This window comes from Alligator sinensis, unplaced genomic scaffold (genome assembly GCF_000455745.1).
Source record: "Alligator sinensis unplaced genomic scaffold, ASM45574v1 scaffold863_2, whole genome shotgun sequence".
Lineage (NCBI taxonomy): Eukaryota > Metazoa > Chordata > Crocodylia > Alligatoridae > Alligator > Alligator sinensis.
In genome coordinates this window covers 250,674-265,079 of record NW_005842780.1, presented here as the reverse complement: position 1 = coordinate 265,079, position 14,406 = coordinate 250,674, and the positions used below count along the sequence as shown (strand labels likewise).

Sequence of the window (14,406 nt, the reverse complement as noted above, 5' to 3'; positions counted from 1 at the left end):
CAGGAATGCAGCACAGCTTTGGCTTGTCTGGGAGGCAGAGACTAAATTATTAGAGAACAAATGACCTAAAAAGGTGATGTTGTGGAGGAAAACTTGCTGGGTCAGTGTGAGATTCACTGTGGCTCAGGTCCAAATTGCTGGTTAAAAAGACACAGAAGAGGATGGAGGCCCCATGTTTGGATGGACAGGGAGTTAAAAAAAAGAGACTGAAAAGTTCCTCCTTCAACAGAATTTTCATTTCTGTCATTTATGGAGTCTCTCTTTTCCCAAATATGGAAAGTTTAAAAACCCCAGAATGGCTGCTCACGTGAGACTGATTACATCCCGTTCCCCTGAAGTACATTTTAGACAGAACAATGAGATAAAGGCATCAAATCCTGCAGTAAAATTTATAAGATTTCTTGTAGCAATATCAAATATTTTGCAAGGGCCATGTCTGCTTGCACACTGACCAGGTAACAGAACTGTCCAAAATGCGGAGGGGAGGGGGTTTGGTAAAAGCTGGGGAGCCACAACTTAATATTTCACACATTTATGCACTAGCTTTGGTGTTACACCAGGAACAGCATTTGCAGGGTCTCCACATTACTTACCAAGGCTGTAAAAGGGCCTTACATATTTTCACAGTTCAGGTACTATAGTGATCGTTACTATGGCAAACCCCAAGATACGCTGCTGCAGGACAGCTGCCTAAGGAAACTCTTTTCCTCCCACCTTTTCCCTGACAGCCTGCAAATTAGCAAGTCAGAAAGTGCTGCTCTCCTGCCAACTATGTTCCCATACTCTGCTTGCTGGAAGTGGCTGTTGAACTCCAACCCCAACCCCATCCCACCCTGCCCACTGCCTTAGAAGCTTAGGAAAAAGCCCTGCTGCCGACCAGCAGCAACGTTTTGGAAATGTGGCGCTGTCTGCAGCCTGGACTGCTGCCGCCCCCTAGCGGAAAATGCTACCAGAGCTACCTTTTTGTGACAAAACTAAGAACCCAGAACACACTTCAACCTCCCCTCACTGAGCAGAGGGGCTTGCGACAGCGCAAGTCCATTCTTTTGCTCACCAAGCCTCCATCATAGCGCCCACTCCTGAACCGACCGCGGGATTCACTCTTCATGTATGTTCAGCCACTCCTACCCTAGTCCACACTGCTCTTCCACTACACGTCTCATTTTCTTCCACGCTGCAGTGTCCTTCCACTCGCCTACGTCCTCTCCCCAAACCTGGTGCCCTGTTCTGTGCCCACCAGCTCCACAGCATGTACACAAGCCCCAAGAGCACTCCTGGTTGACAGACCATGTCAAGCTCTCCTGATTTCCATGCCTGCTCTACCAGCAGACTGTACCTTGCCCCACATGAACAGCTAAGCTGTCTCCTGATCGTTCCAATTCGCAGACAGGCTTTGGCGCTAAATCCCCTCCTGCACCATGCAGAGTCAAGCACTGGCTGGCTGCCTTTGCTTTGCAAACAGAGACGTTTCAGTGGCTCTGTCCCTGCCTCATATGGAAGTAACACAGTTACATGATCCCTCAGGCAGCAGTGATGCCATAACATAGCTTTGTCCATCACAGACATAAAGGATACCTATACACTAGCGTGGAGGCTGCTCCGATGTGCTGGAATTCCAGCATGTTGAAGCAGTCTATTATTTGAGTCTGCTGGAGCATGGCAATTTCCATGCCCCAGCAGCCTTCTGCATTTCATGTATCAGCATCCCCACACTTAAAAATGGTGGTGGGGGTACTTGAACTAAAACTCTTCGAGTGAGCTTTAGTTTGAGCACCCCCACCACCATTTTTAAGCGCAGGGATGCCGATACATGAGCCGTGGCAGCGCTTTAATTACAGATGCTCTCAGAGCCACTCTAATTAAAGTGCCACGTGTAAAAGTGCCCAAAGGGGTGCGGTCCAAAATAGAGCCGTGCTGGCAAAAACCTGAATGGTCCATGCTGCTGTACCAACCAAACCACATCATAAGCAGCTGCTTACCTGTGTGTAAGGCAACCGGTCTATTAGCCCAGGTTGTAAAGAACCCACTGCCATGCCAACAAATTCTCTCTGGGCAGCTTAATTCTTTAGCAGGGAAATTATCAAGAGCAGTTCCTCTGCCTGCTTGAAGATGCTGCTCCCAAAGGCTCCTTCCTTTCAGTCCCCCTGTTTCAGAGTCTCCTGCTGGTGCCTGCCTCCATTCCTCAGTCTTCTCTTCAGCTAAGCAACCTGTGACTTTCCTAGCAAGCTCTGATAATTGAACAGAGTTGGCTGGCTCCAAGACCTTATAAACGCACTCCTACCAGTGTTGCTCGTTTTGTTCCTGCAGAATTCATGAGTTTTGCTGTAAAGTTACTTTTCCTGGATTAATAAGCAGAATAAGCAGCAGCCTCTTTTCTCCCCCTATCTTTTCCCCATGGCAAATGGGGGTCTTTATCACATCAACAAGCCTTTGAGATGGGATTTCTTGGGGTGGGATTTTTTGCAGAACCACTTTCAATTAATTTGCTATTCTGAGGACAGATGCAAGGAAAAAAAAACTAGCTAGCTCGGACAGGGGAAGAATGACAAGATTCTCCAGTCAAAGAAAATTGCTGATATTGAATTATGCATGTGCAGTTTCCAAAAATAATAATACCTGGCTTGTTCCATCAGCAGATCTCAAATGGAACAAAGGAGCTCAGTATCACCCTCCCCATTTCAAGGCAGAGAAACGGAAGCACAGTCGAGAAGGGACTTACCCAGGGTCACTCATCAGGACAGTGAATACTTCACAGATCCAGACCTCCTTATCACCATTACCTTTGTCCTCCCTCCTATTGTTTGCTGCACCTACTGGTTCTATTTATTCACTTCGTAGCCTGTACTGGGAGAGCTCTCACATCACAAACTCATTCTGGAATAGCCAGTACAGAACACAATAAAAATGGGTTTACTCTAAAGTCGTTACTCTGCTTCAGAACCACATTAATGCTTCCAGAATAAAGTCACTATTGTGGGGAGCTTTTCCACAGTACAACCCTTTAAATCAGGGGCGGGCAATTATTTTGGCTGGAGGGCTGCTTAACAAGTTTTGGTGCACTGTCAAGGGTAGCATGGGTAGCCCTGTTCCTTGACAGGTGCCCTGCCCCCCTGATCGGCATCTTGGGACCTGAAGTCCCGCCTAACCCCTGACCTTTGCCATCATAAGTCCCTCACCTTGCCCCCAAAAGTACTCCTTTTGGGAAGGGGGTCTGCCATCTTGGAACTGGGAAAAAACAAATTATATACTAAAAATCAAACAGTGATAATAATTTATTTAAATTTTATTTAAAAAAATATTTTTGTCCTGATTTGTGCGCGTTTGCATGGTGTATAGAGATGACTGCATAACAGTTCAAAACGAAGTTATACTTAAGTTATATTGTGTGTGTGTGGATGTACGTGGTCGTGGGTAGGTGGGTATGGGGGGCTTGTGGGGATGTGTGGGTGGGTATGGAGTGTGTGGTGGGGTATGTGCGCATAGCAGTGCACCTGGCTGCTGCTGCCACTGGCCTCAGCCCTGTGGTACCAGTGGCCTGACCCTGCTCTGGGCTCACCCACCCAGGGTCAGCAGCAGCAGTGCAGGACAGACGCTGTGGCTCAGCGTGGGGGAAAAGCAGCCCCTCCCCCTTACCACTGCCAGTTGTTCCTGCTGCAGCTGCCCAGAGCCCGCACCTGGCTGCCCTGCATCTATATTGCAGTGGCAGTGCAGAGCAGCCTGGTACAAGCTCTGGGCAGCTGCAGTAGGAAGGGCTGACAGCAGCAAGAGGGAAAAGCCACTGCTGCTGTGCCTGGGCGGGCAAGCCCGGAGCAGGTGGGGGGCGTGTGGGGTCTGGGCTATGCAGCGTGGGTCCCCACCAGTAACACAGGGCTGGGTCCAGTGGCAGCAGCAGCTGGAATGAGCAGCTGCCACCTGAGCTGCCTAGAAAAGCAGTCCAGCTGCAGAGCTACCCCAGCCCCACTGTGTGCCTAGGGGGCAGCAGGACGCACCACAGTTGGATGATGCCTGGGCCAGGTGCGACCCAGGTACCCACCGTGGGCTGGACAAAGACCATCTGGCCCGTGGGCCATATTTTGCCCACCCCTGCTTTAAACACTTGTATGGCCTCTGTCAGTACAACATTCAACATCCTCACATCCTGATTATATTTTTCTTCAAAACCCATCTGTGCAATAAGGAATGCCATCTTCAGTGTACAGAGAGAACCAACTGGTCCAAGGTGCTGCAGAAAGTTTGTGGTAGAGGAGGGAGCGCAACAGACCAAGCTAGTGCCCTAAAAACAAGGCCATCCTCCCAACTTATACTTGCCATTCCATTTTTATCTCAGGCTAGAAACTTCTCAAGGCTGGAATATTACTTTGTGTGTCTTCATAGCACCTAGTACAGTGGGGTCCCAGTCCCAACTGGGATATTGGATGCTATCCTAACAAATACAATGTTTATTATTATTACTATTATCATTTGTATCACAGTAGGATCAAAGTTCCCATTTTACACTAGTTTTGATTGTACTATGCGTTTCTAAACCCAAGGCAGACACAACCCTTGGTTCAAAGACTTTATAAGTTAATTCTGCTGCAGGAAGACATGACATCTGAATTTTTGCAACTTAAATTTTAAAATGGCATGACAAAAAATACAGCCACAAGAATTCTCAATCCAAAAATGTGATTGAATGCCTGATTTTCTATGGATACATAAGCAAGTTACCAGGAAGTAGAGTAGCTGAGGAATGTGTAGCGCCTCGGTTCCTCTGCAGTGACTGCCTGTGTACACGCTTCTACCCTGGAGTAAATCAAAAAATCATTAACAGATTGGCAGCTTCCATTTACCACAGGTTAGAGCCTGCACATGGGCAGTTACTGCAAAGCAGATGATGCTTTATGCATTCACAACCTGCTTGTGTGTCCATATTTATGATTGTTTCCTAGACCGATAAAGAGATAAGACAATTTTAGCAGCTTTGCTTATACAGCCATCAGGCTGGAGATTATAAACCACTGAAAATAAATGGATATCTAAGCATTCAAACAACAGCACTGGCATTCTCCTGGATAAGACTGCTGATTACTCTGTCAGAAAACTTCATACCTGGGGTCTAAAACATAGCAACTGCACAGAGACACCCACAGGGAAGGTACAGCTGCTACTGCTGTGCTCATATAACTGTCAGCAAAGCTCCTTACTGGAAATTCGGCATACTGTATACAGACAGAAGGAATTTTTCTGTTGGTGTGGCTCAAAGGTTCTCAACCTTTTACACTCAAGGCACCCCTCAAAAAATGTCAGCTCTTAGTTTTTATTTATTTTTTTACTACAGCAAAAATAATAGTGATTCTGCTGTTGCAAAGAACTCAGAAAGACCACAATAGGTCAGACTGTCTTGGACACTATGGATTCCTCTTTGAAATCTCTGGCTTTATCTCGTGAACTAACAGTGCTGACATTGCCTGGTGCCCTGTGACTACCTTGGAAGGATCTCAAGGCACCCCAAGGTGAAAAAATCACTGGCACAGCTATACTTATACTGCCTCTCTTAATGACCTGAACTAAGCCCAGGGTGGTAGTCTCACAAAACTGCATTTGCACTACAGCTTTTGCCTGCACAGTTATGTCAGTAGAGAGTGCAATAGGAAACTATATTCAGACTCTATTCTCATGCAATCCTTGGTCTTTTGTCACCACCCATAAGGAAGCCTATTGTTTTTTATGCAAACAGAGGTGCATTTGGATTGGGATTGAGGACACTAGTTTACTTCCCACAGAGTATCGAAGAGGTTTCACATAAGGTGGTGTACATAAATAAAAGCCTCATATTTATAACCTACGATCAGCCTCCCAAGTCCTCCAATTCAACCATTCTTTTTCACTCAAATGTAAGAAGAATTATGAACATAAATAGGCTGACTAAAACAAACCTTATTTGAGGGGGGAGAAGTTAATAAATTTGATACTGCTTCTTCAGCTACTGATTCAGATAGCTTCAGACGCTATCAGTTTTTCAAACCCTGCAGTTCCTTTTAGATATGACAGCCTTCACAAAATCCGACACATAATTCAGAAGGGGTTCCAGTGAAACCCAACCCCTAAACAGTAGATCACTAAGTCTTTACTTAATAAATAAGAAATTTAACTGCATTTAACCATACCTGTGTTTGCTGCACTGCTGGCCATATTCTGCTGGATTTTTTTTTAGACTGTTTGCCCTAGCTCTCTAACCTTCCTTGGTCCCAGGAAATTGTTTTTGCACTTGGTTGATAAGATGGTTACATAGGAAATGATCTCATGGTTAAGGTGAGAAAGTTATCCCAATGTCTGCTGGGAGTTGTAGTTTAATTTAAGCAGTCAAGGTTCTTTGGGTGAATCTGATATCTTTTATTAGACCAACTTAAATAGCTGGGAAAAAAATTTTAAGCAAGCTTTCGGGTTCAAAAACCCTTCATCAGGCTGAGGAAGTTTCAGGCCAAGGAGTTTCTGGAAGAGATCTTCCCCCAGCCACTTATCCTAGCCTTCAAACAAGCACCGAACCCTGCTAACCTCATCACCAGAAGCAAAATTCCTCAAGCCCAGAACACACCAAAAGGATCCAGACCGTGCCATGACAAGAAATGCAAGACCTGCACCACCCCCACTGCAAGACATCTCCACCACACCCACTATTACTACACCCCACGACAGAGCCATGAGCATTTCCGGATCTTATAGCTGCACCTCCAGAAATGTAATACATCTCATCCAATGCACCAAATGCCCTGATGGAAAATACAAAGGAGAGACCAAACAACAACTGCACACCAGAATTAATGCACACCGGAAATCCATCAAAGACAGGAATACCCAATTACCTGTGGGGGCACATTTCTCACAAGAAAACCACTCTCTCCCCAATCTCTGAGTCCCGATCCTCAAAGGAAACTTACAAAACCCTTCCCAGAGATGAGCCTACGAACTCCACTTCATCAACCTCCTGGATACTAAAAATCATGGACTAAATATAGACATTGGATTTATGACACATTATAACCTGCCTGACATCCAACTCCCCAGGTACCTCTCCACTATTCATCCCCCCTCTCGCCCCCCCACCCAGCCTGTCTCTCACCCATTGACTCTCAATCTACATCTTCACTGACTGCCAGTCTTGTATGCATACCAGCCCAGCCTCTGGCTTATTTACTACTCATTCCATCCAGGAAGAGCACACACCAACTGCTGAAACTTCCTCAGATTGACGAAGGGTTTTTGAACCCGAAAGCTTGCTTAACATTTTTCCCCCCAACTATTTAAGTTGGTCTAATAAAAGATATTAGATTCACCCAAAAAACCTTGTCTGCCTATGTCCTTAGACCAACACAGCTACAACCTACACCCCTGTAGTTTAATTTAAAGCAGCCTCTTCATAAAAGCAAGAGGCAAGAGTTTTTTGGCAATATCTTTTATTAGACTAACTGTGTAGTTGGAAGAGAAGAAGTTAGACAAGCTTTTTCACAAAGTGCCCTTCCTCACCTCTGGGAAAGAAGCAGGTCTAGCCTAAGCTAAATTCCAGATAAAACAACAGCTGGTGTTTAACATGCAAATAAAAACCCTGACTTAAAGGCACAGAGGAGGGTTGGAAACCAGGAGCAAAAAAGATCAAAAGTAATTTCAAAGTAAGAGAAGTGCAGTTGAACAGATAGCCTAACACCATTCAAAAGGGAAGAGAGTCATTATTACTTATGGAGTACAAAGAGGTTACACAGAGGCCTTTAGGAGAGTAACAGAGCTGACGCAGAGTTAGGGTCACCTAATCCTAGAACTAGAACTCTTTCTAAATATAGTCAAAGGGAACAAGATGTGTTAGTGTTTCACAATTGAGAGACTCCTTCAAGTAGGACAAGAGGATATGACAGGACGTGCTGTCCCCGTGCCTTAAATCTTCTCTCAAAATTTCTTCTCTCATATCTTTCATTTCTCCTAATATCATCTTTCTTCCTTAGGAGATAATTGTTGTGCCTACAAAGATCCTGGCATCTACCCACTGATTTATTACATGCTCTTACATATGAGGAGGACTTGAGCACTTTGGGTCTTACACTCACATGGGTCAGTATGCTCTGAGCTAAGGGAAAACCACAGGCTTCAGGACACATGGGACTACCTCTGAGCAATAGGGAAGTTCTAGGCTGGGACAGGCCTAGCATTCACCTCACTGCCAGTGGTTTTACTGAGATGGAAGTATGCCAGGCAGCTGGAAAAAGGTGAGGACAACCAGCAGGCTTTGCTGGAACCAAGATATAAAACTACAGGCATCTCACATCTTATGCGCATTTAACTTGTGCAAATTCAACTATACGCGGGTGGGGAGGGGGGGTGGGGCTTGACTCTGCATGTGGCGCTGTCACTTACCTGGAGGCCCAGCCACCACCACGCTGCTAGCAGTGACTGGCTCTGCCTCCCAAACCCATGGAGCCGTGCCCAGAGCTATGTGGCTGGCCGCTGGGTGTGGTGGTGGCCGGGCGGCACGCAGCCATCCCCACCACCCCCCTGCGCGGGGCCGCTGCTGCCGGCCGCACAGCTCTAAGTGTGGCTCTGTGGCAGCAGTGGGAGGTTTTGGAGGCAGAGGCAGTCACCACTGGCACGGTAATATGCGATTTCATTATATGCAATTTTTGCCTTTACATGCTGCCTTTAGAATGTAACCCCCGCGTAAGATGCGGGATGCCTGTATTAATGTAATCAATCTGCAAAATCAGTTTGTTTAGACACCTTATATACACCCTAATAAGCAGCAGTTTCACAAATGTGGATGTACATATTTACAGCAAATATATGCCACTAAAGCCAAAGGTAAACTAATAAAACTGGTAAGGGAGACCCACCTTTCCAATCTCAATGAGTTTTGAGAAAATCTGCAACATTTAATTGCTCGTTTGCAAAACTGTCATTATGGATTTTTATATAAATAAGCATCTAGCACTGGCTTCAGATATTTATACTTTTTAATGAAAAAAATTAGGGGTGTTTTATTCGCTCAGTACAGAAATGTGGAGTTCTGCCTGCCTATATGCTGGGAGACAACATTATTTAAGTTATAAATTATGGGGCTCAACTTTACAGTATTCTTAGAAGGTAGAGAGTGCTCTCAATTTAGCTTCCTAGAACAGTCTAGTCTATTGTACACACAAAAATACAAACTACCCAACTGCACAGCTGATTGCAGTTTTTATTCAGCTTTTTTGGAAACTACCAGGAAGAGGCAGAAGTGATACATGCTGACAGAATACTGGCATTAAAATAAGCCCTTTTAAAGACCAACTCAAGACTTTATAACTGATTCAATACAAATAGCAAATGTCGTACTCCACATATTTTCTACATATTATCTGTCAAAACAACCCCACAGCTATATCAGTTGTGTCAAATTAAAAAACTCTAATAAAAAATAAGATTAGACTTTTCTTCCAATATACAGTATAGCAAAAGTATCACAAAAGCAATCCAATGTGGTGCTTACTAAACTAGGTTAAAACATTTTTCAATGCCCCAATTTTATAAGTAGCAGCTCACATGCAGGAGTTCCAACAAATGTAGTCATAAAAATATACAAAGAAATTCTGTAACTCTAAAAAGTTCATCTAACAATTTACATTAGGGGTGCACAGATAGGGATTTTTGGGGCCGATATCGATAGCTAATTTTTAAGGAGGCATATCGGCTGATACCAATCCGATTTCCGATACACAGCTCTTCAGCCTGTTGTGAGGGAGGAAATGGGGCTGGGGCTGACCAACCAAAGTGGGGAGGGACATGGGACTGGAACAGGGACAGAGCCGAAAGTGGCTTGTCTAGGGGATGGAGGGTGTGCCCCCTGAACCAGCACTGAGCGGGCTGCAGCTGTGGGTTGGGACCAGGGTGGGCACGGGACGGAGGCATGGCTTGTTGGGTTGGAGGGTGGCTCCCGCTGCTGTGTATAGCTCATCTGGTGTTTATCTGGAGGCTCCTGCTACTGCACCCGCCACTTGTCTGGGAGGGCACAGTGTGGGGGAGAGGCTGGGGGGTGGCGCTGGGGCCAGTCTCTTTCCAGCCACCAGATCCAGGAACACCCCCACCTCCCAGACAAGCTGTGCACAGCAGTGGGAGCCACCCCACTTCCTGTGCCCACCCCAACAAGCCGTGCCTCTGTCCTGTGCCCACCCCAACTCGAACCCCAACCCCACACCCTCCCTCACTGCGGGAGCCTTGATCTGCCCCCCATACTCCTTCCACCACACCAGACTTACCAGCTGCAGGCTGCACTCCACGCTGCCAGCTCTGCTCCACACTGCCTATGTGCTGCGCTGCTGCTGCGCACATGCATGGGCATTTATTGGACAAATTATTGGCTGCATCAGGCCGATTTCTAATACAGAAAATTTTCTTTATATTGGTGCTGATCCAATATCAGACTGATGTATCAGTGCACCTATATGTATTTCCTTTGTGTTGATACGCAAATATCATAAAAATACAAATCAAAATGTACCAATAATATGACTACATATTGTGGGCACGGTTTTAGTGATAGGTAACAGGTATTTAAGCTCTCATAATTTAAACCACACACAAGTCTTAGATGAAGTTACAAACATATATCAAACAATTTCTTCTTCTATATAATTATTCTGTAAGGACAAAAAGAAATTCTCCTACCTGAATTAAAATGTGGGTTTTTCCATAGGAAAGACCGATACAAATTAGAAACATCTCATGGAGAAATAAGATTAGGCAACAATCCTAAATAGACTTGGCGCAGATAAGACTTCCTCCTAGCTGACAGCATGGACATAGTGACAGCCACAATGGATCAGCACAACAATCCATCTTTACTAATGTCCTATCTTTGACAGCAGCTAGTACCAGGTATCAGAAACCTTACAATAAGCAGTTCTAGAATAACTAGCCCATTGGGAAGTTTGTTTTTTTAGCTGCTAACAGTTAGCACTTGGCTTTCACTACAAGGTTCCCCTCTTATTTGTAACATAACTCTTGACAGCTCTTTCTGTATCCATACTCAGGTCTGATCCTTTTTTGAAACTTTTTACATTCTTGGTCTAAATTATCTCTTATGACCATGAGTTCCATGGGTTAAATAATGTAAAAATTTTACCAGTTTTAAATTTGTCACTCAATTTAATTACATATCTCCTCATGTTTCATTTATTACAAGAAAGAATAATCAAAAGAGCATGATTTAACCTCTCTGCACCATTCATTATATTCTGCGCTTCTATCTTGACCCCCGTCTCATTCATCTTCCTTTGTTCACTCTTACCTTATGGAAAAGTTGCCTCATCTCTCTAATCAATTTGATTACCTACTCCTGGGCCTCTTGTACTTCTGCTGTAGTTTTCTGGAGAAGAGGCGATTAAAACTGAACACAGCATTACAAGTTAAGAGCATGCCATTGTCTTATACAATGGCATTATATGCTGAGTATTATAGTCTATTCTTCAAATACCTTAAGACAGTGTTGTTGTTTTTTTAACTGCGATGCCACAAGACCCTTTACTGGTGTTACAGTGTCAAGCCACAGCAAGATGAAATTGCTCGGGGCATCTGTCTCCAGGAAACACATGGAGGGCCGTACCAGAAAACAGCTGTGGCAAAGATGGGTGCTCATGCCTGCATTAGATTTATCAGGTACTTGTTTCTGCCACAGGGGCTTCCAAGTCCAGCCCTGCACATGCCTCCTGGAAACAGAGGAACACAGAGCAGCTTCACCTGGCCCCAGTGGCAGCATGAAAGCTTGGAGATAAACATGATGAACACATACCTTTATCTCAGTTACAACACAGTTAAACTTAAAAGGCCAGACACTCAGTTGGTGAGGATCAACACTGCAATCACCAACAGTCAGTGTAGTTTACACTACGAAAGGTTCTTGCCCAAAGTAATCCTGCTCAAATCATAGAGCCATAGAGAAGTAGGGCTGGAAAGAACCTCCGCAGCTCATCCAGTGCAACCCCCTGCCTGAGGCAGGATCATCCCTATCCAAGTCATCCTATACAAATTGATAATCTAACTTCTTAGTAAACCTACCATCAACCCTGAAAAAAACAAGACACAATACCCTAACCTGCCATTGGTAAAGAAAGGGAACCACAGCAGCAAACATCCTTCTTCTGTAAAAGGGTGCTAATATACACTCAAGAGAATCCAAGTAGAAGGTCACACCCCTGCTACAGAGAAAGGCAAAAATTCCCCTTGGTCCATACCAATCTGACCATGGGGTAAAATTCCTTCTGGACCCCAAATATGGTGATTGGTCTGACCCTGAGCAGAGGGGCAAGATCCTGAAGTCAGGAACCTCCAGCTTTAGGTGGTGAAGCATTGTGTCTTATGTAAGTGAGATGGGAGTAGGGCACTATATTAAACACTATGCAATAGTTTCTCTCAGGGCTTTTCTAGGATGTCAGAATTATTAGTTACCCATTCCAGCACTATGATGCAGAAGGCATGTTCAGCCAGCCCCTTGACTGTAGTGATAAGACCTAGTGCAGTGGTTCTCAACCAGGGTGCTGCTAAATTCAGAGAAGTTATGGAGGGGTGCCCTAAATCTAAAAAGGTTGACAACTACAGCTCTAAGAACTGAATGCAATGCAGAGCATAAAGGACAAGAACTAAACTATTCCTGATATCAGGATGTAAAGAGATGCATGCGTGTTTCGGGAGGATCTCCCAAACACGCACAATCAGTGACTGTTCCCTTACAAATTCTCAAATTACGTATATGTTTGGAACATGTTTTCAAATAATGAGTGACGCTGGAAGGACTCAACTTGATTTACTGCCTCCCACTTCACCCAGTACTAGTTGATACCACCTGAACCCCTAATGAAAATGGCTGCTACAACACACCCAGAATCTGACAGTACACCCAACATCCTTTACTTCTCCGTCACAAGTATTTGTCTACAACCTTTATCATCAGGTTCAAACTGAAACTGAGCCAATTAAAAACATCTGGGGAGGAAAAAGCAACGAGTGATCTGAGCACTTTCTACTGAAAATGAGAAAAAACACCAGCCCAATGTGAAGGATTGCACTGAAACTCTTCTAAACAGGCACACTTTCACTAGCCCACCTCCTTTTTTTAGCAGGAAGGAGGGGTTGTGCCCTGAACTTAAAGGCATAGAAAGTACTAACCACAGTCCTGGGAGAGGAGACTATTCAAGTATGGGAAACTGATCCTCTTCAGTTCATCAAGCTTCTCTTTCAGCTTTCTGACCTGACTGTCAGAGCGGCTGATTCTCTGCCTCAGCAGCTTCAGTTCTCCATTTTTCTTCTCTACCTGCTCACGCAGGCAGCACACTTGACTTTTGCTTTGCCTAGAGGAGAAACAGTATGAATGGAGGGAGTCTATGAGCTTGCATGCTCCTGAGGCAGACATAATGACTTCATTGATTGACATGGGGTTAGCATCTGTGTCTCCTTTCTGACCTACCACAGCCTCTGTTGCCGGCTGTGGGGTAAGGTCTGCAGGGGATGCTGACAGACTTTGGGATGGCTTCTGAGGGGTCACTGTAAGTGATGAATTAGGGGAACTTTCTGCCAAGTTCTTATCATGCCCCATGATATTGCTACTGCAGCTTGGCTCCACATCTCGCTTTGGCCGTTTCCTCTCAAGTTGCTCCCTTGGGAATGATGGTCTCTCCCTGGTGTGCTTAGAGGAAAAGCTGTAAGAGTGGAGGGAGCCAATAAATTTGCAAGCCCCAGATACTGGAGGTGTGAAGTCATCAATCGATATACCGCTTCTATCTGTTATCCAACTGCCGGTATGGATGGTGGCTTCAGGACACTCCTCTTCAGGCAGTCTTTCTGGCTTTTTCTGGGTTCCTGTCTTTGAAACTAAGTTATCAGCTAACGTCCTTCTCAGAGGCCCTTCCAACTGGCCCTGAATATTCTCTTCCTGCTCAGGCACTGACCCAATTTCAGCTTGCAGAGTCACTTGCTCCATCTCTTGCATTATCATAAAGTCTTGGTTGGAAGATAAGGTTCTCTGTACTACCTCACAGCCTCCTTGCCTTGTTTGTTCTCCATCGCTCAGTGGTACCTGGATTGCTATTTTTCTTCTACATTTGACATAGCCCTGGTTGTCACCTTTCTTCTCCGTGAGCTGGAAGATGGTTGGCACAGCTGTAGGCTTGAGTAACCTGTGCTGATCCTCCAGCCGTTTGGAAAAACTATCTTTGGTGAAGTGCTCACTGCAGAGAAAAGAGTACTTGGTAGGAGTCCAGTTGTCCCTCTGAACTGCTTTTAACCACTGGATCAGGCGTTTTGAGTCTTTCAGGGGGAACCTGCAAAACAGTAATCACATACAGTATTTCTGAAATCAAAGGAGGAAAATGGTCAGTAGGCAGTAAGTTCAGGAAAACAAACTTCTCTAGA

At 45.1% G+C, this 14,406-nt stretch overlaps 1 protein-coding gene across 4 annotated transcripts in view; it reads right to left on the bottom strand.

Moving 5' to 3' along the window:
- Window positions 1–14,406, bottom strand: part of THAP4 (THAP domain containing 4) — a 38,915-nt gene that overhangs the window by 21,802 nt on the left and 2,707 nt on the right. For 3 of the 4 annotated variants that reach the window (XR_003096483.1, XM_025216962.1, XM_025216963.1), the window contains exon 2: window positions 13,165–14,315. Coding sequence is in view for 3 of the 4 variants with exons in the window: in XM_025216962.1 (XP_025072747.1) it covers window positions 13,165–14,315 (1,151 nt within the window). In the remaining variant the exon portion in view is untranslated. Of the gene's footprint in view, window positions 1–6,149; window positions 6,259–13,164; window positions 14,316–14,406 lie in introns of those variants that run through there. The other variant, XM_006034869.3, reaches the window with a different exon arrangement.